Source organism: Bos grunniens, chromosome 3 (assembly GCF_055505025.1).
Source record: "Bos grunniens cultivar Pamir isolate PY7600 chromosome 3, Bosgru_T2T1.0, whole genome shotgun sequence".
Lineage (NCBI taxonomy): Eukaryota > Metazoa > Chordata > Mammalia > Artiodactyla > Bovidae > Bos > Bos grunniens.
The window spans coordinates 115,839,456-115,866,797 of record NC_141167.1 but is presented as its reverse complement, the minus strand read 5'-3'; the positions used below and the strand labels follow the sequence as shown (position 1 = coordinate 115,866,797).

The 27,342-nt window shown below is 38.8% G+C and overlaps 1 protein-coding gene and 1 non-coding gene across 2 annotated transcripts in view; both read left to right on the top strand.

The window, feature by feature from the left end:
* RGS5 (regulator of G protein signaling 5) overlaps window positions 1-26,068 on the top strand; it is a 56,930-nt gene extending 30,862 nt beyond the window's left edge. The window contains exons 3-5 of the mRNA XM_086393836.1: window positions 5,551-5,612; window positions 16,858-17,024; window positions 20,843-26,068. Of these exons, the coding sequence (XP_086249962.1) occupies window positions 5,551-5,612; window positions 16,858-17,024; window positions 20,843-21,004 (391 nt within the window). The 3' untranslated portion in view covers window positions 21,005-26,068. The remainder of the gene's footprint in view (window positions 1-5,550; window positions 5,613-16,857; window positions 17,025-20,842) is intronic.
* TRNAY-AUA (transfer RNA tyrosine (anticodon AUA)) lies at window positions 13,423-13,495 on the top strand. The gene has a single exon. It is a non-coding gene; the product is annotated as a tRNA-Tyr (tRNA).
* Window positions 26,069-27,342: the final 1,274 nt, after the last annotated feature.

The window sequence follows — 27,342 nt, the reverse complement described above, 5'->3', positions numbered from 1 at the left end:
ACTGGATTATTTTCTTCTCTTGTCTTCCAGCCCCCTTTTTCTTCCAGAAGTTTGAATTGTTTTGGAAAAATCCTTCTTATCCTTAGAGAATATTTGTGTGTCTCTTACTGCATTTTTAACAGTGACCACTACAAAGCTTTCCCATCTTCTGCCAAACTCCTAAACCCCTTTCACCACCTTATATTTGGCACATTTCCATGCCTTTTTACTAGCAGGAGAAGACTGTGTTCTGCATGAGCTCAACTGATCTCTGTTCCCCTCACTTTCAAGATTCTCTGTATTTTTTTCCTTTTACCCACGTTGTTCTCAAGGAGAAGAAAATAAACCTCAGAGGAAAAAATAGACTTTCTCCGGATGGAAGGTATTTTTAACTCCTCTCATCTTTTAAAAAAAGCAATCCCTTTTAAAAAAGCATTTTCTCTATTTTAAATATAATTTCATTCCTCTCATTAGAAAAAAAAAATTGAACCATTGGAAAAAATAGAAAAAAGTTGCCTATATCCCTCCTGCCCAAGGCCAGCTTCTGTTACCATTTTAGTGCTCTTGACTGCTTTTTCCCCCCTCTGGACTGTTTTCCAATAAAGCAAACAAGTACCATGCTCCAGTCTGAAAAACGTGCACCCTGCCACCCCCAGCCACAAGCACGTCATCTCTTCTATTCCTATCCATTCCTTTTGCTTTCATTGGGTAACTCTAGGAATGGAAAATCACTGCTTTCCATTTCTTCTTTAACTCCCTTTATCAGGTCGAAACCTTACTACTTCACTGAAACTGTTATCATTAAGGGCTAACTCCTGACTTGTGGGCCGAATTTGACTCTGCTCACCAGTTGGCCGTCTTAAATCTCTCCTCCTTAACTTCTAACTTTAAATTCTCCCCCTGCCCTCTCTCTCTCTAAGGGCTCCCACTTTTGCCCTCCCTCTATATGTGAGCATTCCCTAAGACTCCACTACAGGTCCTCATAATGAACAATAAACGTGTCATGAAACCATGAATATATAGCTTACAATAACTGTTATCATGGCTCATGAAATAATCAATTGCAAAATGCTCAGGAGATGATGTAGATATTTTTATAGTTTATTTTATATTCTAGATGTTCCTTTTCTCTCTGTCAAGGTCACTAATTTTTACCTGCGTTTTTGTTATTGTTTTACCACTTTATAACTCTAGAATGACCTGTACATGTAAAAGTCCCTAGCCTGTGCATCAGTCCAGTTCAGTTCAGTGGCTCATTCGTGTCCGACTCTTTGCAACCCCATGAATCACAGCACACCAGGCCTCCCTGTCCATCACCAACTCCCGGAGTTCACTCAGACTCACGTCCATTGAGTCAGTGATGCCATCCAGCCATCTCATCCTCTGTTGTCCCCTTCTCCTCCTGCTCCCGATCCCTCCCAGCACCAGAGTCTTTTCCAATGAGTCAATGAGTCACCTCACCTTCGCATGAGGTAGCCAAAGTACTGGAGTTTCAGCTCTAGCATCATTCCTTCCAAAGAAATCCCAGGGCTGATCTTCTTCAGAATGGACTGATTGCATAGGAGAGAACAATTAGAAAGTGGTGTCCTACACATACTCCAGCCTGGTAAACTGCAGAGTGAGCTCTGTTGTGAGGATTAAAGATGGATGCACAATGTCTGACAAGTGAATAGACATCAAAAAGTGGCAGGTGTGTTTATATGTATCCCCATCCACGGTGCTCAGGTCACTGTTGGTCTTGGGGTGAAACCTCAATAAATGTCTATGAACTTGAGGCTGGACATGAGCAGACATATTGCAGGAAAGAAGGGAGAGCTGAACAGGCACTTAAATGCCAATAAATAACCTGGATTTCATTTTTCTTGTCAAGAGCGAGAACACCATAAAGCAACTTTAAATATGTGCCAGAGACTATGTAGTTTTTTTTTTTTTTTTAATGAAGAAAATAAAAAAGAAAACCACCAGTGCTTAGAGAGAATAAAATATTCTCCCATGGTTCTAGTTAAGGAAGTGCCAGAGTTGCTTATAACTATAGTCACAGTTCATGGGGCTAAAATATTTGTACTCTAAGTTTTTGGGTAATTTGTAGCTTTCATCAATTAGACTAAACTTGGGCAAACTGAACCATTATTAATTTATGCATTAATCTGACATGCATATTGCAGGGTAGATTAATACTGCAGGGAATGCACCATCAGCAAGTAGAATGGAAAAATCTCTCTGTGACTGACAAGCTATGGCATCTAGGCAGTGAGTATGCTCATCTAGGCAGTGAGTATCATTGCCTTGTAGAAGATTCAAAAAGTAAACGTGATAAGAGTTCAGTAGAGGAAGAGAGCTCTTCCAGTTGAGATCATCACTTCCTGGACCAAGTGGTATTTACACTGGCTATTATAAAACAGTTAAGCATCTCTATAAATGTTTATCTTGCCTTTCATTTGGACTGGTTTCCTCCTCTCCTCCAAATCCACAGACAGAAACTCTGTGCCCACTCTCTGTGGTCAGCAATGACCTTGTAAACCAGGATACTTACTGGTCATTTAGATCTGCACCTATCTCGTTTCAAAGAAGTCAGACTTAATGGCAAATTCTAAGAATCAGGACAGGATGAACCTGTGGCACCTCCTAGGCTGATAATCAGAGTACTGGGCTTCATGCTGTGGGGGATGTGTTCTGCTTGACTGTGTTCTTGAATCAATTTGGACTAATATTACCCCCAAGCAAGTTCTGCACACATCGTTTTCAGGAATTTAATCTTGGCTGTGATGTGCTGTTGATAGTGACCATTAGCCTCATTCTAGCAAGACCATTTGAGACAAATTGGATGTGGTAATGTGCCTGAGTTTGGTGCGCCTGCTCTTGCCATTTCTTCTCCCTGTGCCCCTCCACACTAGCCTGAGGAGATGGAGGACAGGAAGGCGACTTCATTTTACAAAGGTATTTATAAAATCAGAAGCCAATTCAGTCTTTCCTTTGCTCTGTTTCTTTTGTTCAATTATTTAATGTCTTCTTGTTTCTGTCAGCAATCAATAAACACTTGGTGGGTGTCATATGCATAATACTAAACCCACTGTAGTGAAAAAATTAAGATGGATAAGGCCATTTGTGAAAAAGATGTAGGTACAAACTAGTATATGCAAAGGAAAAATTCTCAGTATGAGGTAATATAGAAGAGCCCAGAGGAGTTATTGACTTGTAGAAAATAGCTCCTTTTCTGGTTAGAAATAAAATGAGGCAGAAAAATATAGGGGCATGCTTGTAATTCCTTCCTCATGTCATTTCTCCTCTCTCCTCCCTGTGTTCCTTTATACTAATCAGAAGAAAAAGGGAGGTGAGAAGGTAGTTTCTTGTTAAATATAAATTTCCAAGGAATTCTTGTTGAGTTTTTGATTCATTACATCTGTGTTTCTAGTCAGGAAAATTAAACCACTAAAGATTACTTAATCAGATCTGTTACTCCCATTTTTGGCTTATTTTAACCGACCTCTTGAGAAACCTATATGCAGGTCAGGAAGCAACAGTTAGAACTGGACATGAAACAACAGACTGGTTCCAAATAGGAAAAGGAGTACATCAAGGCTGTATATTGTCACCTTGCTTATTTAACTTATATGCAGAGGACATCTTGAGAAACGCTGGGCTGGAAGAAGCACAAGCTGGAATCAAGATTGCCAGGAGAAATATCAATAACCTCAGATATGCAGATTACACCAGCCTTATGGCAAAAAGTGAAGAGGAACTAAAAAGCCTCTTGATGAAAGTGAAAGAGGAGAGTGAAAAAGTTGGCTTAAAGCTCAACATTCAGAAAACAAAGATCATGGCATCTGGTCCCATCACTTTTGGGGAAATAGATGGGGAAACAGTGGAAACAGTGTCAGACTTTATTTTTTGGGGCTCCAAAATCACTGCAGATGGTGACTGAACCCATGAAATTAAATGACGCTTACTCCTTGGAAGGAAAGTTATGACCAACCTAGATAGCATATTGAAAAGCAGAGACATTACTTTGCCAACAAAGGTCCGTCTAGTCAAGGCTATGGTTTTTCCTGTGGTCATGTATGGATGTGAGATTTGGACTGTGAAGAAAGCTGAGCACCAAAGAATTGATGCTTTTGAACTGTGGTGTTGGAGAAGACTCTTGAGAGTCCCTTGGACTGCAAGGAGATCCAACCAGTCAATCCTAAAGGAAATCAATCCTCAACATTCACTGGAAGGACTGATACTGAAGCTGAAACTCCAGTACTTTGGCCACCTGATGCGAAGAGTTGACTCATTGGAAAAGACTCTGATGCTGGGAGGGATTGAGGGCAGGAGGAGAAGGGGACGACAGAGGATGAGATGGCTGGATGGCACCACCGATTCAATGGACATGAGTTTGGGTGGACTCTGGGAGTTATGATGGACAGGGAAGCCTGGTGTGCTGTGGTTCATGGGGTCACAAAGAGTCGGACATGACTGAGCAACTGAACTGAACTGATTCACAGTCTCACTTTTCTTTTCAGAAAGAGTAAATCTTAAAAAAAAAAAAAAAATTATCCTGTTCTGTTTGGGCAGGAAAATGCACCTGCATTAAAAAAAAACTTTTTGGCCATGATATGCAGCATATGAGACCTTAGTAGGGATCGAACCACATCCCCGGGCTAGGGATCGAACCGCATTCCCTGCACTGGAAGCACGGAGTCTTAACCACTGGACCACCAGAGAAGTACCCCCCACATTTTTTTTGATTCCAGATTTTTTTCAATGTAGACGTGCTATGGTAATATTTCCACCAGGAGGCAGCTTCACACCTTGCATCTTCCGTCAGCCCCAGTGAGATGGCAATTGGCTGTCAATGTGAAAGAAATGCTCTTTGAGTGACCTCAGGCTAGGGCTGAGCCTCATGGGCCCCTGGTTATAAATGTGCAGTACAAACTTCTTCCTAAATGCATGCTTTAGTTTGTACCGATGATTTGTTTGTATTATTTGAGATTCAGTTTTATCTATTTTTTATTGGATTCTAAAATCTTGGTTGTCAGCATATAATCTCCCACTGGGAGTTCTGTAGCTTTAATAAGCAGATTTCCTTGTAAGCTAGGGAGAAAAGGCATGTTTAAAATGAATAAATCCTGCAAAGATCAGAAAAAAAATGCTCTATGTGGATTAAATTGGCGTTTAAAGTGTAGCCCTGATGAAGCAGGGAACATGAGTTCAAGACCCATAGTAGGAAAATTGGATTTTATTCAGCTACATTTGGAAAGAAAAGACCACAATTGGAGACCCTGTCATGGGATACCCAAGAATATCAAGACACAGCTTCATGACAAATACACTCTGATTCTGAAAAGGGACAGCCCTAACCACATTGTTCAACAAAGATGAAAATATGCAAGATAGATGTAGGAAATCAAACCCAGCTCATCAAACTCACTTGATCAGAATAAAACAACTGTAACTCTCTTTTTCTGAGAATGTCATTAACTATAACATTTCAAAGAAAAGCAGGTCCAAGTCATTGTTGGTGTATGTGGTTAACTTTCTTCTAATGCAGCTTTTTCTGTCTCCTTTTTTCTTTCCTAATGCTTAATTTAGACCCTCGCTGGACGAGGCCCTGCAGTGGCGTGATTCCCTGGACAAGCTCCTGCAGAACAATTGTAAGTTTGGGGAAAAAAGAACAACCGTAAATTTGAATTATTTTTATAAAGGTCAGGGGAAAGAGGCCAAAAAAATGGGCAGCTTTAGGTTGCCACTGCCTTCTTCTCAAATTATGATATTTCTTCAACTTTGGAAGGATGCCAAGGGAGTATGATTATCTAGCTCACCTTGGGAGAATGTGAAAATGAGTTGTCTGGAGGGCTCCTGAGTACAAGTTGTATTCCCATCTGTCCTGCTTACTTGAATGAGCAGAGCCAGTAGTTTGACCTCTGTTCGTCTTAAAATTTTCATCAGTAAAATAGAGACACTTCATCTTCCAGCTTGGGCTCAGAATGGCTTGATATGGATTGGGTGTATCAGTGTACATATCACTAAACTCTGAGGCATGGGTTGGGTGGTATTTCAAATTGCTATTAATTGCTTTTGGAACCAGCCACAGGTTGTTAACCTCTCTGAACCTTATTTTCCTCTTCTGGCAGCATGCCTTTTGTATCTTCATTCAAGACATGACAAAAGCGAAAGCAAGATCTCCTCTCCAAGTTAATACCAATACACCTGAGCACTATTTGCCTTTTCTCAATGCAAAATCCTTACTGACTCCCAAGGTCGGAAGTATCGAGTTTAAATTTCTAGTTCTTAGAATTCTCCATAGTAACTATTATTGCTGGTCTGCAGTCAAACTGCTCTGTTCTCCCCTCCATTTCTATGTGTCATCCCTTTGATGAGAAGATTTTGTATTCATATCTCTATCAGTTGAAATTCTCCTCTCCCACTAGAGCGAATCTAAGTACTAAATGCCTAGTTTTCCTTGACCATCCAGAATGATTTATGCTCCCTCTGAGTTTACAGCACAGTTAGTTTGCACATTTTTCCGCTACTTGTTATTCACTGCATCGTGCTCTGATCACAGCATCTTCCTCCTATAACAGATTATAAACTCATTGACATCCAGGAGTTAGTCTTTTTCATCTGGATAATTTCACAACAGGAAGTGCACGGTAATACAAAAATCTTGAATCATTCTCCCTAAAACTAGTATTTATGTAAATTATCTAACTCACATTTTTCCATTCTCACTATAAAAATTGAATATGAAACTTTGTTCAATGCTTTGCGAAAATAAGGATTTAAAAAATATTTCCCACAGGACCATCAAGATTCATAGACATAGAATAGGTGGCAAAGAATGTATGAGGAAATGTATACAAACAACATTTTTTGTCTTGTTTTTGGCGAGGTCATCTTCTGCTTACCTGTGATAGAATCAATATCTAATATCTGGAGGCAGAGCACCAAAGTCATTAATTTGAAACTTTCTCAATATTATCAACTTCTGACTTTTAAAAAATTTTACATTATTGAAGTATAGTTCATTTATAATGTTGTGTTACTTCTGTACTACAAAGTGATTCAGTTCAGTTCAGTTCAGTCACTCAGTCGTGTCCAGCTCTTTGCGACCCCATGAATTGCAGGACGCCAGGCCTTCCTGTCAGTCACCAACTCCCGGAGTTCACTCAGACTCATGTCCATCGAGTCAGTGATGCCATCCAGTCATCTAATCCTCTGTCATCCCCTTCTCCTCCTGCCCCCAATCCCTCCCAGCATCAGAGTCTTTTCCAATGAGTCAACTCTTCGCGTGAGGTGGCCAAAGTACTGGAGTTTCAGCTTTAGCATCATTCCTTCCAAAGAAATCCTAGGTGTGATCTCCTTCAGAATGGACTGGTTGTATCTCCTTGCAGTCCAAGGGACTCTCAGGAGTCTTCTCCAACACCACAGTTCAAAAGCATCAATTCTTTGGTGCTCAGCCTTCTTCACAGTCCAACTCTCACATCCATACATGACCACAGGAAAAACCATAGCCTTGACTAGACGGACTTTTGTTGGCAAAGTACTGTCTCTGCTTTTCAATATGCTATCTAGGTTGGTCATAACTTTTCTTCCAAGGAGTAAGTGTCTTTTAATTTCATGGCTGCAGTCACCAACTGGATGATTTTGGAGCCCAAAAAAATAAAGTCTGACACTGTTTCCACTGTTTCCCCATCTATTTCCCATGAAGTGATAGGATGGGATGCCATGATCTTAGTTTTCTGAATGTTGAGCTTTAAGCCAACTTTTCACTCTCCTCTTTCACTTTCATGAAGAGGTTTTTGAGTTCCTCTTCTCTTTCTGCCATAAGGGTGGCATCATCTGCATATCTGAGGTTATTGACATTTCTCCTGGCAATCTTGATTCCAGCTTGTGCTTCTTCCAGCCCAGCGTTTCTCATGATGTACTCTGCATATGAGTTAAATAAGCAGAGTGACAATATACAGTCTTGACATACTCCTTTTCCTATTTGGAACCAGTCTGTTGTTCCATGTCCAGTTCTAACTTTTGCCTCCTGACCTGCATATAGGTTTCTCAAGAGGCAGGTCAGGTGGTCTGGGATTCCCATCTCTTTCAGAATTTTCCGCAGTTTATTGTGATCCACACAGTCAAAGGCTTTGGCATAGTCAATAAAGCAGAAATCGATGTTTTTCTGGAACTCTCTTGCTTTTTCCATGATCCAGCAGATGTTGGCTATTTGATCTCTGGTTCCTCTGGCTTTTCTAAAACCATCCTGAACATCTGGAAGTTCATGGTTCCCGTACTGCTGAAGCCTGGCTTGGAGAATTTTGAGCATTACTTTACTAGCGTGTGAGATGAGTGCAATTGTGCGGTAGTTTGAGCATTCTTTGGCATTGCCTTTCTTTGGGGTTGGAATGAAAACTGACCTTTTCCAGTCCTATGGCCATTGCTGAGTTTTCCAAATTTGCTGGCATATTGAGTGCAGCACTTTCACAGCATTATCTTTCAGGATTTGAAATAGCTCAACTGAAGTTCTATCACCTCCACTAGATTTGTTTGTAGAGATGCTTTCTAAGGCCCACTTGACTTCACATTCCAGGATGTCTGGCTCTAGGTGAGTGATCACACCATCATGATTATCTGGGTCATGAAGCTATTTTTTGTACAGTTCTATGTATTCTTGCCACCTCTTCTTAATATCGTCTGCTTCTGTTAGGTCCATACCATTTCTGTCCTTTACCGAGCCCATCTTTGCATGACATGTTCCCTTGGTATCTCTAATTTTATTGAAGAGGTCTCTAGTCTTTCCCAATCTGTTGTTTTCCTCTATTTCTTTGCATTGATTGCTGGGGAAGGCTTTCTCATCTTCTTGCTATTCTTTGGAATCTGCATTCAGATGCTTATATCTTTCCTTTTCTCCTTTGTGCATATAAAGTGTTCAACAAACATTTATTGAGTAACTGGGTTAATGTTGACTTCATTATCCTTCTGGCACACAGAAATTTCATGAAGTCAACTAGGAAAAAAATATTTATGTTTATCAGTTGACTTATTAATTGTGTTACCTGTGGCTTAGGGCCAATACCTGACAAATGAATTATGCATACCCTGGGTACAGGTATTTATTGCTACTATCAATAAACAAAATTAGAAAAACTGTTGTCATGTTTTTAAAGCTATTAAGGAGAAAGATATAAATTTATATGCCCATTCACAATCCTTTCAGCCACACTAATCCTTAGGGCCACATGTTTATATATTTCAGGCTTTTAGGAGATAGAGAATTAATAGAATAAGTTAAGCCAGAGGCACTTAGTGTTAACACCTAGCATTTTGGGACTGAAGTTTTTCAGCTTGCAAATAGTTGATTTCCATGGTGTGAGCTTGAGATCCGACATTCTTGCAGTAATGTTTTTTGCGTCTAAAGGGGAAATATGTATATGCATATATATGTGTGTGCAAATATATATGTAATATTCACATTTTAATTTGATATAATATTTTAAAATTATATATACTATGTATGGGTCTTGAGTATATATGTGTGTGTGTATAATCTTAAGTTCCACATCATTATCTTCTTAAGTAATTAATACTTTTAAGATTTGGATAATTTCCCCAAGTAATAATTGGGAAAACATTTGATAACTGTTCCAGTCGAAAGTCTTTCCTTGAAAGGGTATTTATTCATTCAAACCAGCACAAATAATAAAAAGCGTTTCTGGTGTGGATACAGAGGTCTCAGAGAAATGAAAAAGAGCCAGACCCTACAGGAGGTGGTGCCCTGGGCACGCAGGACAGCCTCTCCCTCCCCGCCTCTGTTTCTCTGTTACACATTTCTGTCTCCCTCTTCCTTTCTGTCTTTCCCTTTTCCCATCCATCTCTGCTTCTATGACACTATCTCTCTTGCTCCTTTGTCTCTGCTTCTCTCTGTCTATTTCTAAAGAAGGACCAGTGAAATGATAGGCATGCCCAAGTAATTCTACCCCAACACCATTAGCCTAAAAGAGACAGTTTTTGACATATTTCCCCAGACACTAACTTTCATGCATTGTGAATAACTAAGCCAAACTTTGGCAATTCAGTTCTTATGAGATATTCTTTGCATCTGCAAAAACCAATGGTCTATAACCAGAACTATTATGGTTCTGACATTAGCTATGATTGATTCAGAGTAGGTAATAAAGAAAGATACATTTGAAAAACATGCACTAGAAACATGATTCTTTTTGCATGTTTGTTTGATAAATTAAATCATTTAACCTCAGAGAGTGTCATGTTTGTTGACTTATGAGGAACATTTGACATTCTCTTGTGCTGATATAGGATATTGATTCTCATCATTGATACAGTCCCTCAAGCCTTCCTTAAATCCATGTTTTACTAAAATTTTTTGAGTGAAAATGAAATCAATTGGTACCAAACCTTTAAAAAAAGTAAGACCGTTAAGCTGCTACTCAATCTGTTCCACAAGATTATTTTTTTATTTAAGAAAATATTCTTTACTGATATATAATTGACTTACAATACTGTGTTGTGTACAGAATAATTATTTATTTTTTACTGATTATATTAAGCCTATTAAAACCTAATAGGCCTTACCTAATAACCTATTCAAAATCTTTTTTAATTGCCAAGTATATTTGACTCTGTTCTGAGAAAACACCAATTTCTTATGTTTTCGTCTTCAGTTTTATATACAGAACCATCTGTTTTCTTTTTGAAGGTCCATGGGGCACATAACTGATGCACTGCTTTTTAAATACAAAAACAGATTGCATGTGGGAGTTTAAATGAGACAGTGACATTAAACTCTTCCATGTGACTATTTTTAAGAGCAGAGAAAGAATGAAACATAGCCCAGTAGCCACACAACTTTTATGTGAATCTCTTTGCCCCAGGAATTCCAAAAGGTCAGAACATTTTCTTGAAACATCTTTGAGATTTGGACTCTTGCATGGGGAATGGAATAGCCTGGATCTGGCTCCTCTTTTTGTTTCTGTCTTTGCATTCTCCTCTACTTCTCTTCTTTGATTTCCAATTTTCTCCCTTCTTTTGTCTGGCTGTTCTTTATCATCATCTTACTCACTAGTAGTCACAACTTTCTTTAAAGCAATAGTTATAAAAAAGCAATAGCTTACATTCATTATTCAGTCACTGTTCTATACATTTTGCATATACTAGGTTATCTAATGATTTCAATAATTTTAGCACTTAGATATGCAAACAATTTGTATTTTTCAGAAGAAGCAACCAAGACAGAGAGAGTTTAGGTAACTTGCCCATGAAATAAAATACTGCAGCAATAGCAAAATCAGTAAATTTATTTTTCCTTAATGTTTGTTCTCTTCAGTTTTGAGACATAGGAGGAAATTTTTATCTCAGTGAGTCTTATTTTATTCAGTTTGAACCTTTATTAAATATTAGATCCACAGATTTACACTAAGAGGTGGGATACTTTTGAAAGAGGGGCAAAGATAAGTGAAACTCGAATCTTGAACTCAGATAATCAACAGCATTCTGGGAGAAAGAGTCATAGTAGCAAATAATCCCATGGGAAAACAAAAAAAAAGTGATCACTTCTCTTACGTGAATCCAGGAAATGTTATTTTTTGAGCTCATTCCGTGTCTAGGATGTCTTGGTAATGTGGTAAATGTTACTGTTGTGGCATCCTGGAATGTATCCTCAGGTCATAAATAACAATGTTTTGGAGGACTAGAATTTTAGCCCTACCTTTTTCAAAGATGTGGAAAGGGTGATTCAGAACGCCTGAATCACTATGTTATGGGGACATGAGGCTAATGAGAGTTAATTTGCCCTACACTTATTCTGTGAAGTTATTGCTTCCTCTGCAGTCTTAGACCTGATAGTGTGGGAGCTCATAAGACTTCATTCATATTGTCATTTCCCAGCAGCTGGAAAGTGCCTGGGAATTTTCTCATTTAGGCAGAGACTAACTGACACCTTTTATTCAGGGAACAATAAAAACTTTAAGGATGACAGAGAGAAAACTCAGTCTTTATTTCTTCTTTCAGCATGTACTATTGATTCATGTCTCACTAAATGATAACACATCAGTTCAGTTCATTCAGCTCAGTCACTCAGTTGTGTCCGACTCTTTGTGACCCCATAGACTGCAGCACAACAGGCTTCCCTGCTCATCACCAACTCCTGGAGCTTACTCAAACTCATGTCCATCGAGTTGGTGATGACATCCAACTATCTCATCCTCTGTTGTCCCCTCCTCGTCCTGCCTTCAATCTTTCCCAGAATCAGGGTCTTTTCCAATGAGTTAGTTCTTTGTATCAGGTGGGCAAAGTATTGGAGTTTCAGCTTCAGCATCAATTCTTCCAGTGAATATTCAGGACTGATCTCCTTTAGTATGAACTGGTTGGATATCCTTGCAGTCCAAGGGACTCTCAAGACTCTTCTCCAACACCACAGTTCAAGAGCATCAATTCTTCAGCGCTCAGCTTTCTTTAAGGTCCAACTCTCACATCCATACATGACCGCTGGAAGAACCATAGCCTTGACTAGACGGGCCTTTGCTGGAAAAGTAATGTCACTGCTTTTTAACATGCTGTCTAGGTTGGTCATAACTTTTCTTCCAAGGAGCAAACGTCTTTTAATTTCATGGCTGCAGTCACCATCTGCAGTGATTTTGGAGCCGCCAAAATAAAGTCTGTCACTATTTCCATTTCTTCCCCATCTATTTGCCATGAAGTGATGGGACCAGAAGCCATGATCTAGTTTTCTGATGTTGAGTTTTAAGCCAACTTTTTCACTCTCCTCTTTCACTTTCATCAAGAGGCTCTTTAGTTCTTCTTCACTTTCTGCCATAAGGTTGGTGTCATCTGCATATCTGAGGTTATTGATATTTCTCCCGGCAATCTTGATTCCAGCTTGTGCTTCATCCAGCCCAACGTTTCTCATGATGTGCTCTGCATATAAGTTAAATAAGCAATAAACATACTCCTTTCCCGATTTGGAACCAGTCTGTTGTTCCATGTCCAGTTCTAACTGTTGCTTCTTGACCTGCATACAGATTTCTCAGGAGGCAGGTCAGGTGGTCTGGTATTCCCATCGCTTTCAGAATTTTCCACAGTTTGTTATGATCCACACAGTGAAAGGCTTTAATGTAGTCAATGAAGGAGAAGTAGATATATTTCTGAAACTGTGTTGCATTTTTGATGATCCAATGGATGTTGGCAATTGGATCACTGGTTCCTCTGCCTTTTCTAAATCTGAACATCTGGAAGTTCATGGTTCATGTACTGTTGAAGCCTGGCTTGGAGAATTTTGAGCATTACTTTTCTAGTGTGTGAGATGAGTGCAATTGTGTGGTAGTTTGAACATTCTTTGGCACTGCCTTTCTTTGGGATTGGAATGAAAACTGACTGTTTCCAGTCCTGTGGCCACTGCTGAGTTTTCCAAATTTGCTGGCATATTGAGTGCAGCAAATTACTGAGTGCATATGGACTTCCCTGGTGGCTCAAATGGTAAAGCATCTGCCTATAATGCAGGAGACCCAGGTTCGATCCCTGGGTCAGGAAGATCCCCTGGAGAAGGAAATGGCAACCCACTCCAGTATTCTTGCCTGGAAAATCCAATGGATGGAGGAGACTGGTGGGCTACAGTCCATGGGGTCGCAAAGAGTTGGACACGACTGAGCAACATCACTTTCACTTCCACTTTGAGTGCAGCACTTTCACAGCATCATCTTTTAGGATTTGAAATAGCTCAACTGGAATCCAGCACCTCCACTAGCTTTGTTCACAGTGATGCTTCCTAGGGCCCACTTGACTTCACATTCCTGGATGTCTGGCTCTAGGTGAGTGATCACACCATCATGGTTATCTGGGTCATGAAGATCTTTTTTGTATAGGTTTTCTGTGTATTCTTGCTACCTTTTCTCAGTATCTTCTGCTTCTGTTAGGTCCATACCATTTCTGTACTTTATTGAGCCCATCTTTGCATGAAATATTCCCTTGGTATCTCTAATTTTCTTGAGGATATCTCTACTCTTTCCCATTCTATTGTTTTCCTCTATTTCTTTTCACTGATCACTGAGAAAAGCTTTCTTATCTCTCCTTGCTATTCTTTGGAACTCTGCATTCAAATGGGTATATCTTTCCTTTTCTCCTTTGCCTTTCCTATCTTGTCTTTTCTCAGCTATTTGTAAGGCCTCCTTGGACAACAATTTTGCCTTTTTGCATTTCCTTTTCTTGGAGATGGTTTTGATCATTGCCTCCTGTACAAAGTCACGAACCTCTGTCCGTAGTTCTTCAGGCACTCTGTGTATCAGATCTGGTCCTTTGAATCTATTTGTCACTTCCACTGTATAATTATAAAGGATTTGATTTAGGTCATACCTGAAAGGCTTATGAAATCACATAGTCCTGGAAATATGGGCAGGAGTGAGGGAAAATATATCTGATCTTATTCTGGTGAACGTTATTAAGTGGTTTTAAAGCAATTCTTCTAGGTCAGTTATTAGAGAAATTTGTTTATCATACCTACCATCACTCCCCAATGTATTTTTAGGTGTTGCCCAATTTAAAAAGAAATGTTTTTATATTAAGTACAGGGAGAAGGGATTAAAATGCAAAGTTTCTTGTTTGGATCCAGAATTATCAGTGACCCTAATCCAAGTTATTTATAATTCAGCAATTCTGTTTCTTTAAAACTGAGTGCAATTGCTGGGAACTGTGAAGGATATAAAGACAAAATGTATAGAAGGAAAATTGAAAACTGACAATGCTATATTTCTGGCTTAATCATGATATTTTGTGCATATTGTTTGAAATTGATGTATTGGGCAATGACTAATGAATGAAAGTTAGAATCTATAAAAAGAAGTAGGGAGAAATATTCAAGAAGAATGGAAATAGAAATTAGGTCAAAGGAAGTGAATTCAGTACATGACTATGTTCTCCAAGTAAAACTAATGAATTGTAGAAGTGTCTTCTGATGAGGGACAAGTTAGAGGAAATGTAGACCTTGAGGTTCCAGTCAGTCCAGCCTTCAGCCTGGGAGGCAAACGCCAGGCCAGGCATGCCTGTAACTCTGATATAGTCTGTGGGGAGCTAAAATTTTCTCTCCTTCCTTTAGAAGTCCACTTACCTTACATAATAAATGTGTGTGGATTCTCTCTCAGTACATACAGATTTGTTAGAATTGGGGTTAAAAAAAGTATCTATCTATTTATGAATTACCTATCTATATCTCTCTATCTAGCTACATATATATCTAACTATCTATCTATATGTCACCTTTAAAAGGAGGAAAATATTGAAGGTATAAAATGATTTTTCCTTTGTTCCTCTTCATTGCCTTCCTAATTCCTGACCTTGCCTTCAACTTATCTACCACTTTGGAGCTTAGAGCTGCAGAACAAGGTTGCTGCTGCTAAGTCGCTTCAGTTGTGTCCGACTCTGTGCGATCCCATAGATGGAAGCCCACCAGCCTCCCCCACCCCTAGGATTCTCCAGGCAAGAACACTGGAGTGGGTTGCCATTTCCTTCTCCAATGCATGAAAGTGAAAAGTGAAAAGGAAGTTGCTCAGTAGTGTCCGACTCTTAGCGACCCCATGGACTACAGCCTACCAGGCTCCTCTATCCATAGGATTTTCCAGGCAAGAGTACTGGAGTGGGGTGCCATTGCCTCCTCCGGCAGAACAAGATTAGAAGAAAGAAAAAGAAAACAAAAGGATCAGACCCAAGAATCTCTAATATACATATTTGTATTATATATATATATATATATATATATATATATATATATATAAATAGGCTTCCTTGGTGGCTCAGACAGTAAAGAATCTGCCCTCAATGCAGGAGACCTGGGTTTACAAGCTGCAATATATTCTACATGAGCGACAGTACTCTGAAAACAGAACCACAACAGTCACACTTAATTTAATATGTGTTAAAGACTGATGTTTCACTGATGGGTGTAGTAACTGCTCTACACGTAGGCCCCCTTCATCAGGGCCCTACCACTCCTCCTTCAGGTCTCCTGTCTCACTTTCTCATATAGGCCTTCTCTAAATGTAAAATCAGGTTAGGACCCTTTTATTACTCTTACTATCTTTCATATTGCTTTCTTTTGTTGTGTACACAATTTTTGTATGTGTTTCATCATTTTCTTTTCTACCTCCCCAGAATCTTCACTGGGGCAAGTAGCGTGTCTATTTTACTTACCATAATTCCTGGAACATAGTATTTGCTCCAAAAATCAACTTTAGAAAGAAAAAAACTGAGTAGTTGATACATGAGAGTAAACATTAATATTCCTTACACTACCAAATCAAGTTTTCAGTGTATTTTTTTCTTTTTGGTAACTGGTAAGTATCCAGAATGGCGTTAGTGCTCACAATGTTCCTCAATGCTATGTACAGTTAAACTTTCATCACCCAAATATGGACTGTCTGTATTTGAATCCCAGCTCTGCCACTTACCAGCTGGTTAACTAATAGAAAGTTACTTGATCTGTCTGACCTCATTTGTAAAATAGGATATAGCAGCCTCTGCCTCTTAGGTTTGTAATGGTTAACAAATGAGTTAACTTTAGTAAAGTTCTTACGCAAATAACAGAAATGTGTTACAAATAAACCTAGGCTATAACATGGGATATAGTGATAGACAGATGATAGATACAGATATACATATAGATATATACAGATATACAGATAGATACAGATATACATATAGATATATACAGATATACAGATTGATACAGATATACATATAGATATATACAGATATACAGATTGATACAGATATACATATAGATATATACAGATATACAGAATGATACAGATATACATATAGATATATACAGATATACAGATAGATACAGATATAGATACAGATCAGATAGAATACATTTCCTCAAATAACCTTTTTCCTTGCTAGATGGACTTGCCAGCTTCAAAAGTTTCCTGAAGTCTGAATTCAGTGAGGAGAATCTTGAGTTCTGGATGGCCTGTGAAGATTACAAGAAGATCAAGTCCCCTGTCAAGATGGCTGAGACGGCAAAGAAAATTTATGAAGAATTCATCCAAGTGGAGGCTCCTAAAGAGGTTGGTCCTGACTGGAAGGTGGGTGAGAGTGGTCAATGGGGGTCAGCTCAACCACTTCCCAGGAAGGATTTCCATCTACAATACATTGTGCAGCTAAAGGTAATTCCTATTTGAAAGTGGGCCACCTTTCTTAAACACCTACTGAACGCAAAGGGAGAGCAATACAATCAAGCAGATGTGAACTTGAACTCTGTTTAGACCACTTTCTAAGCAGTATGGGTCTCTCTTAGTAGCATGTAATCACAAATGAGGATAATACAGGTTGTATGATCTTGGGTGAAGTACTCAGTCTCTCTGAACTTAGTTTCTTTCTTTGGGAGAGTGAGGATAATGAAGACTATTTTGCAGGATTGTTGTGAGGATGAAATTAAACAGTGGATGTGAAAATACATATCTCAGCATTTGAACAAATTAATGTCTGATGAATGTTTCTATTACTTCACCTTTTCCCCTTTCTCCTTTCCTCCTTCCTTTTCTTTTTTGGTGAAAATTCTCTCTTTTCCATCCCATTCTCCACCACCCTCTGGTCTCCCCTAGGGCTTTTTCATTTACTCTCTGATCTGGACAAGGTTTCTACTCATGAAAACCAAATAATCACACGGTAACAATGCTACAGATGTTGGAGGACAATACAATATTAATTAACTCTTAAAGATGTGTGTTGATTTCAAAGAGGCTTTAGGGCAGTTTATCTGCCCTTTCCTATTTGTAAAACTGAATTGAAAAGATTTTTTGTGGAATTCAGGATGGCCTCAGCAAGACCCATTCATCGTGTTTTGGTCAGGTCACTGATTTCACATTGCACACTGTAATCCAATCTGGACATCAAACATTTCATCAAAATTTGGGGTCAGGTACAGAGATGATCTGAGCAAACCCTTTAGGCAGGTAGTAATTAACTTAAGATGATTTGAGAGAGGGAAACCCTAATATCTTTTTTGTCTCACAGGTGTTCTAGACTCTTGAGGTTCTATCATTTGAGACTTATTCCTTTGGTAATGCATTACTCATCACTGATCCTTTTTAAAGGGCAACTTTATCTGAATGGATTATTATAATCTAATAATCAAATTAGATTATATACCTAATGCCAACAAATGAGCCACCTCCATGACATAGGAGGTGGAGGTGAGGAGCAGAGGGTATAGAGTACTACTGGTCAAGTTGAGAAAATGAGAATCCTAGCACGCATCTGGGTTTAGTCTTAGGGAATTATTTTGGAATCCTCCCTAGATCCCCTCTTCTACCTCTCAGTCTCACACCCCATGCGTATGTATTGGCTTTCCCCTACTTCTGATGGCCTTTGTGCTGGCCTGTTCTGTCAGCATGGAACCTCTATTTGTGATGTTACCAAGGACATTAATGTACTGTTAGTATTAAATTTGACACAATTTCCTGACTTTGACTGATTTCCCATTTCCAACCTATCTTCTTACCACCTTCATTCCTCTTCACAGAAGTCTAGGATTTGAGTATATGCAAATGATGGAGATGCATCCAGGCTATTGCTAGCTGCTCTGAGCTCTAGGAAAACATTGTTCTCAAAGTTCCTTACTAGAACACTCATAGGTATCATGAAAATATGAGAAATTAAGAATGGAGTTTCAAAATAAATAAAACCCTTGCTGAGTTACTAGAACACACAAATGATGGCCTTCATTATAAGGACGTTGGGCTCTAATTAAAATAATTTTGGCCTCCATTCTCTGAGTTGAGCATCAGAGGGATGTAAATCCCACTCCTGTTACATAATAAATACTCTGTGAATGTTTATGAGATGAATGGATGCAGATATACCAACTCCAGACCTATCTTGATGTATGACTTTGGGCAAGTTTCTAACTAAAGCTTTTTAATTCTCAATTCTCTTTAATTGTAATAATTTCATGTATGTGTGTGGTATGTGTATAAATACCTGCTGCTGCTGCTAAGTCGCTTCAGTCGTGTCCGACTCTGTGCGACCCCATAGACGGCAGCCCACCAGGCTCCGCTGTCCCTGAGATTCTCCAGGCAAGAACACTGGAGTGGGTTGCCATTTCCTTCTCCAATGCATGAAAGGGAAAAGTGAAAGTGAAGTCGCTCAGTCGTGTCCGACTCTTAGCGACCCCATAGACTGCAGCCCACCAGGCTCCTCCATCCATGGGATTTTCCAGGCAAGAGTACTGGAGTGGGGTGCCATTGTCTTCTCCCATTTATGTGTTAGAGAGGTTAAAATATGTATCACTTCTTTAAAAAACATATCAATTCTTTAAAAAATAGGATTAACAGATAGCTTTATAATTGTTAGAGATTTTATCATTTTTAGCTTTAAAATTTTCAACTATTTTGGCTGATGAGCAGTCTGGCTGCTCATCTAGTTCAGTATATATTAAAGAGAAGGAAGAAGCATTGCTTTAGTGTGGCAGGAAGAATAACAGACTGTTCCTCATTAGCTGTTTGTAGGCATATAAATTGACCTCTTTGGATCTCGGAGTCTTCACCTTTGAAGACAGACATCTGACTACCTCACCTTGGAGGCCGTTTCCAGCGCAGTCTGTGATGTCTTCCGCCATTCCTGCATAAAACACACAGGTTGCTCTCACCTGTGGAAAGCACGTCACAGCCTCAACTCACTTCGTCCTGGACCTTCGATCACAGACACTCATGTCTGTTCTGGCCTGGCTGTCTCCAGTCACACCTTTGTCCCTGACTCTGACCTAAAGACACTCCATAATTCTTTGAGCCCAGATAGCTTTTCTCAGTATCAAGAAACTTTAGCAGCCCAGGAGAGACCCAAACACTTCCTAATGTTTCAGTTCAGAACCATTGGTTGATTTGGGTTTTGTTTCTTTCTTCTGTACACTCAGGTAAAAGAGTCATTGGAATAACAACATGATAAACAATGATTTCTCTCAAATCATACTCAGGCAAGCCCAGGCAGGCTGTACATTGCACAAGCCCAGGGGACCATTCACATGGACCCTAGCATGAATGATGTCCCTGGGAGTGACACAGTGTAGAATGGCCCTGCATTCAGGCCAAATAAGCCATGATGCCTCCCAACACTCCAGTCTCCTGGGCAAAAGCAACATTGCTGGGCTTTTGAATCTTCTAACTACCCCTTATGATCTTGGGCAAATCGCTTTAACTCTTCTGCTCCTCAGTTGTAAGATGTGGATGTCAGTATTGCCTCTCAGAGTTGTAAGACTCAAGGAGTTCACAGTGCAGTGCTGGTGAAAGTAAAGTTCTCAGCACTCAATAAATATCAGTTGCTATTGTTATGAATGTTGTGCTAAAACCACATGTCTTTGTTTGTTTCAGGAAAAAACCAAGTTTCCTTATTCTTCTAGAGACACGCATAAAGTCTTGGATCCCTGATTTCTCTCTCTTCATTCTCCCCATTAGGGGTCAAACCAAATGCTGTGGTAGGAAGACTATGGGATTAGGCAGCAGGATACCTAGATTCAAATTCTGAGTCTCTGCCTTCAAATACATTTATTAGCTCTGTGATCTTGAAGTCCCTATCTATCTGTCTTTCTCCTAGAAAAGGAAAGACTCATTTTTTAGGGTTATTGAGAAGCTTATACGAGGTCTGCCTGAATGAGTTGTTTATTTCTAACACTGGGTGCCTAATACTGGTTAGATCGTAATCTGAGTCATGCATTTGTTGAAGCACCAGCTGCCTTACCCTACTGTATATAAAATAGAAGTGATAAGCTATTCTAATTTCCTATGCCTCTCTTCCCCTCATGTGTTATGTGAGAAACACTTTTCTCCCTACCCCTCCTCAAATCCCACAACCTGGGCTGACTCAGTGATCCCTGTTTTCTGGCTCACAGGTGAATATTGATCACTTCACGAAGGAAATCACAGTGAAGAATTTGGTGGAGCCTTCCCCAAGTAGCTTTGACGTGGCCCAGAAAAGAATCCATGCTCTGATGGAGAAGGATTCGCTGCCTCGCTTTGTGCGCTCTGAATTTTATCAGGAGTTCATCAAGTAGCAATGCAGTCAGGCTGTGAGAATCATCCTGAGAGTTATTTCATCCATAATCACCCTGCACTTTCCAGCAACCCACATATCTTTCTATAGCAGCTTGCTCAGAGAGTCTTAGATGGAAAGCCCCAGGGAGGGTTGCTTACTCTTTTGCCCACATTGTTTTGGATATTATCTATTGCCCCAATGTCTTCCTTTTCCAGTTTCCCCTTCCTGCCCCTGTTCTCAATTAAGCTCTACTCTTGTAGGTTGTTGTGAAACTCAGTCAGAACAACAGACAAACTCTACTTAGGGAAACATAAAGCAGAAATATGATATCATTGAATGTGGTTCCACTTGGTAATGGATTGCCATCTAAATTGGGATGAAAAAGAATATGGACATGGAAAAACCAATTTCAAGTGAGATTAATTGATCTCATTTGTTGTCTTAATTCTGATCCAGGAAGGCCACTCATTATTTTCTGAATTTGGTTAGTAAAATGTGGTAGGCATTTTATGAGGCAACCACTATTTGATTTTTTTAAGCAAATACATCGTTCAAAACATTGGTCTTCCTTTGAGACCATCTTTGTGTTAACTAGAGATTATAAACAAGAGATACAGCCAAGAATATATTGTGTTTATATAAAATCAATCTGAACACAATCCATGGGGCTTCTTATAATTCCCTCAGACCTTCCCACACATAAAGTTACCAAATTCTGTACTAAATCAGTGACCTGAGATTGCCAATGGACTGCTTTATAAACGTATCTATGCCTCTAAAAGTAGGCCCAAGGTTTCCATTTTCAAATTAGTTAAAATTTGTGTGAGTGCAAAATTCCAAAATTGCTTACTCCAATCATGTAAAACACAAACATGCTGCTCATTGCAGTGGTCTTCCTCCTCAATATCAAGAGGGCTGTATACTAAAAGGGAGAAATCTTGTCAAACCTAAAAGGGGTAGTTGTCCGATGGTGCCATCGGTTTGTTAAGTACATGATGATTATCTTCAAAATAGCTAATTATCTTCAGAAAACTTAATTTGACTAAATGCAGAGACTTTCTAAGTGAGATAGAGTTTTACAGTACCCTGCATTTTGCAAAATGATCTGATCTTCTAGCAACTGCTCATTCCCCTCCTTATTTTGCTCACCATAGTAGTGAATTGTATTATAGTCAAAACACACATTTATACCCCTAACATGCCTTCAGTTCAGTTCAGTCACTCAGTCATGTCCGACTCTTTGCAACCCCATGAATTGCAGCACGCCAGGCCTCCCTGTCCATCACCAGTACATGCCTTACATATAGCCAATTTTTAGTAGGTTTAAACTTTTAATGCTGTATTTCATTATTATAAGTCTTACTAGCATTTTTTATTATCTTTAGTAGATTTGACTAAGCAATACATAATCTAGTAATAAAGAGACCAACTGTGTATGAGGGTAACTAAGTGAGGATAGTGAGTTAATTAAAAAAGTGATTTTTAAGGGATTAATAAACATCTTAAATGTTTAAGTAGAAGATTACATTGTTTAGTCTTGTATTTCCTCCTTTCGTTTCTTTCTTTCATTTACAAAACTCCTAGTTTCACACATCTGTAACCTATTAATTCAGTTATTCACTAAGAATATTGAAAGTAAAGCAACTATATGACTGTATTCTTGGAGTAAACACTGACTACATTTGTTGGGTTTTTCTTATTTTTGTTATTTCAAAGACTAATGTGCCCTTTCTGAATACTTGCCATTTCAAACTCTGAAAATGGGTTGGAGTGACTGGGTCTAGTGCCAATAATTGCTAGTCTGGTATGAGTTCATTCATATGTGTCAATATTGCTCACTTCAAAGAAACTCCATTGTCAAGAGGTTGACAGGCCCAGTCAACATTGAGAGCATGAAAGATAAGTTCTCACCATGTCTATTTGTGTGAGTGACAAGCAATTCACAAGAATTCCCAGCACGACCTTTTCCAGCATCTGTCTATGCTGCCCCAAAGGGGTATAAAACCACCAATCCTATACTTGCTCAAGCAGCTAGAAAATGTAAGAACCAAAGAATCTAGGTTTTTTCTGAAATGCTTAAACATTTTTTTTTAATTTTATTTTACTTTTAAACTTGACAGTATTGTGTTAGTTTTGCCAAATATTGAAATGAATCCGCTACAGGTATACATGTGTTCCCCATCCTGAACCCTCCTCCCTCCTCCCTCCCCATACCATCCCTCTGGGTCATCCCAGTGCACCAGCCCCAAGCATCCAGTATCGTGCATCAAACTCTGATGTCATTAAAATTTCAAATCTTTTATTCATATTATTTGAAGTAACCAAATGTTTACAAACACCCAGAGAACTGACTAGAGACTAGAAAGTTCACCAAGATGGTTGATGTTACAAAGACTCAAGCTTACCGTATTCACAAATTGACTGCACATCCTATGTAAGTGGGTAGACTTGTCAGTGGAGGATAAAAAGGGCCTTGCCTTTTCATAAGCTGAAAACACAGGAGGCAGAAAAAGCAGGAAAAGCACCAGGAGGGCAGAGCTGTGAAGGCTACAAGAAGCACGAATGCCTTGCAGTCAACTGGTGACATGTAATATAAATGTAAACATGATTTTAAATTTAAAGCAGGATAAACACACACATCAGACACTCTTCTAAGTAAAAAATTAAAAGGAATATAAATATCACAGCCCCAAATGAAAGAGCAAGCATGTAAACGTCGCCCTAGAAAGTTCTTTGACATATTTTGAGAGTGTTTTTAAACTTAGAAGAGAAAAAACTGAACTACCAAAAATTTCCATGGTAAAACAAACAAAATAGCATTCTTTTAAATTTTGGGAAGTTGGGAAAACTGGGGTGATCTTTCCAGGAAAAGAATGTGTAATGTCTGTTTATCACTTCCTTTCCCTCCTCCGCAATCTCCCTATAGTAAATTGCCCGGTAAAGTATGAAGCTCAGTGGAGGAGCCCTTGGTGCTGATATGTTCCTCCCTGGAGAAAATGTAACACAGTCCTGTGTAGATCTGGGATGTAGAGAGGTGGTCGATGGGAACAGGAGTACATGCTTCTCATCTTTGAGAGAAACCCAAGGTTAGGGAGGCCGGGTAACCCCCACGCCCTGTCTCTCTGCTTGTGTTTGATATAGTTTGAGCTTGGCATCAGATTAGTATCCAAATTTGACCAGAACAAAGAGGAAGACTATCTATTCTGGAATAAGTTAGGAGACTGTGTTCCATGTTTATCTGCTAACTCAGTGCTTGTTCATATGAGCAACCACCAACATACACACAGACACCTTCTGAAATGTAGAACTGATGTGTTTCAGTAATTTTGCTTTCAAATCAGTAGAAGCAAATTTATAAACACATTTTGTGCCCCACTCTCAAAACCACCCATGTGCTCATTCTCTACTGTACAAATTACGCTTTAAGCATATTTCAGGTTTTAGTGCGTAAAGAGAAGAATTTGTTAAAGAAATTGTTTTTATTTTTGCCTTCTATAGAGCTATCAATTTTGCTTGGTTGTTGTTCTCTGTATACACCCCCTTTCAACAGAGTGGAGTTGTTATTATTTCACAAAGTATAACAAATCAATTGGTAAACTAATAAACATTCTTTGTCAGGGATTTTTCAATCTATCTGTCCCATCACAAATTTGATAATTTGAGAATCATTTCAAAGGCTATTTATATTTCAGGGAAATGATTTTTACCCTTGAAATCATTCCTTCTTGTAGTCATTTTCTTTGTTTCCCAGTAATTTAGCAAGTTTGGTACAAATAGGGTCATGAGAAAAGAAAGGGGGGAAAGGAGGAGTGAGAAGTGGTGAAGAAGTAAGTGCCTAGACTTACTTACAAGGTGAGTCCATTCACTAGGAAACATTTAAGAGCAACTCCACTTGATTGAAAATCAAATAACTTTTTGGTGTCACCACCAAGATTTGCAGGAAGGCATTTCTTGAGTAACAATGAAGCTAGATGTGAAACTCCATTTTAAAATCCTAGGGAGTTTGGATTAGATAAAAGAAGAAACACGGAAGCCATCCTTTCCCCGGTGGGTTTGCATGTGCCAGAGAACAGAGCATGGAGAACTCAGTTTCTAATATCTGAATGTCCAAACCCAAGGGCCAGACAGCTCTCTGTAGGTTCTGGACATGAGGTCTTATTAAATCTCGGTTTATGGGTTTTCCAGTCTCTCCATTCTATTAGACAAGTGTGTGTTTAATAGTTGCTTTGGACAAGGCTCCTTAACAATTTAGCAACCACTCCCTGTGTTAAATGTATTTTCACCCAAACAGGTCATGTGGCAGATCAGAGCAATAGATATTAAAAGAAAGGCTTCCCCCAACATCCTGTAACGGAAAAGATCAAGTCTTCCAACTAAGACACTATTAGCTTTGAATGGAAACTCACAGCAGACAGTAAAGGGAAAAAGACAGATAACCAAACTTTGGAATATTATCCTCACCTCACAGTTTAACAATAATTTTATCTTCTAGTAGAGAAGATAAAAATTCACTCAACATTTATATCTAGTTTGATAAGTCTCTTGTTTTCTCACCTGAGAAAATTTTCCTTTCTCTTTCACACCTATGTCTCCATTTCTCTTCTCCTCTGGCATGAGGATACATTTAAAATAATTGAGTCTAACCACATTTATCTAATAACGAATACAATTAAAGCATTTAACTCCCTATCTAGAAACATGTATAAGCTAAGGCATAAACAAAACAGTGGGAAATGTTGCAAATTTTTCCAATGGAGAGGAGTAATCTGGATAATTTTTGCCAAAAGTTCTTTTCATATTACATGTTATTAGAATTTGGGGGACTGAGTTTTTTTTTAAGACTGCTACAACTTGCAACTCATCTTCAGGAGACCAGCCTGGAGAAAAGAGTGGAAATGAAAGTTTGGAAATCCATTCATCAGCATGTATCCCATGTTTTTCATTTAGGAACAATTGTGTTTATCTTCAAATTTTGTATCCAACGTGTTGTGTACTCTGTAACTCATACTACTTGATAAAGCACCAAATATGTATCTGTAACCACAATCACATTTATTATATTAAATATGTATCTATATAACAATCTCTGATTCCTTCTTGACTCCTGAACATTCTGGATGTGAAACTCTCCCTTAAGATGGGCTGCTTTATTCACTATGCTCCTTACAACAACAGGTGGGAATATCCCTCTCCTAATAAACATCAACTGTAATACAGCTTGACATGCAAAACTCAGAAAGAGAGATAGCAAAGTGTCTGATATTCATTAACTGTTCACTACATTCCCTTGGATTCAGATGGCAACAACTTACTGATGTAAGTATTCTCTGTTAGCACTGACTCAGCTCATTATATCATTTGGATCCTGAAATAGTGAGTATATTTATTCCTTTCTCTTCCTGAACTTGTGAAAGATCTAAAATCCATGAGCCACTGCAAACAGCTCAATTCTATGACCTTAGATTTGGTGCTCAGATAGTTTAGGTAATGGGTTCAGATTATACAACTAGTGGGACTGGACTGGGTGAAAGGGGAAATTTGTATGCAGAAAAGGGGCATAAATAAAATGAGTTTACAGAAAGAAACTGATGAGAATTCATGTGAAGGGAGAGTGGGAGAGAGGAGTTGAGAGGTTAGAGAATGCCTGCTTGGTAAGTTCTCATTAACAATTCCAATATAGCAGGTATATTTAATGTAGATGCTTGAATGTAAATATTATCACTCTGAATCATTTCAGTACCATCTATTCTCCTTTTTTTATTGTCATTATCTTGGATGATTTTCTGAGAAGCATTATTAGAGCAAAGATCACTAATACTTTAGTCTCCCCCACAAAGATTAAGTGATGTCTCAGGTCAGTATGTGAATCAGTGGCAGAATAAAGTTTAGAGGTCAGATTGCCTCTCAGATACCTGTCAGTTCACTAGACCAAAGGACCCACATGTGACCCCTCAGAACATTAAGATCGCTGATTCTAATTTGAATAAAATTGGATAAATTCACCCCTGCCCTAGTGGTAGTCCATTCTATCACCTATTAGTGATGTAAGCCATATTCCCCAAGCTATGTGGTCTCCAAAATCTTTTGCTAAGTTTACATTTTCTGAATCAGGAGTATCTTGAAAATTATTTTGCTCACAAACCACTTTCCAAACACCTTTAACTCTTCAGATGGCTCCCCAGTGCCTCAGTGCATTCTACACTTAAATTAGTTTTTATTTGGCAAATTCCTAGTTCAAATTCCATGCTTTTCCACTTTTCAGTCAATTTCTACTTTCTCAAGTGTTTAAATGTATTGAAACAATTAAAAACATGGATTGAAATTGTATTAAAACATCAAGCTTCTGAGGAGGCAGTC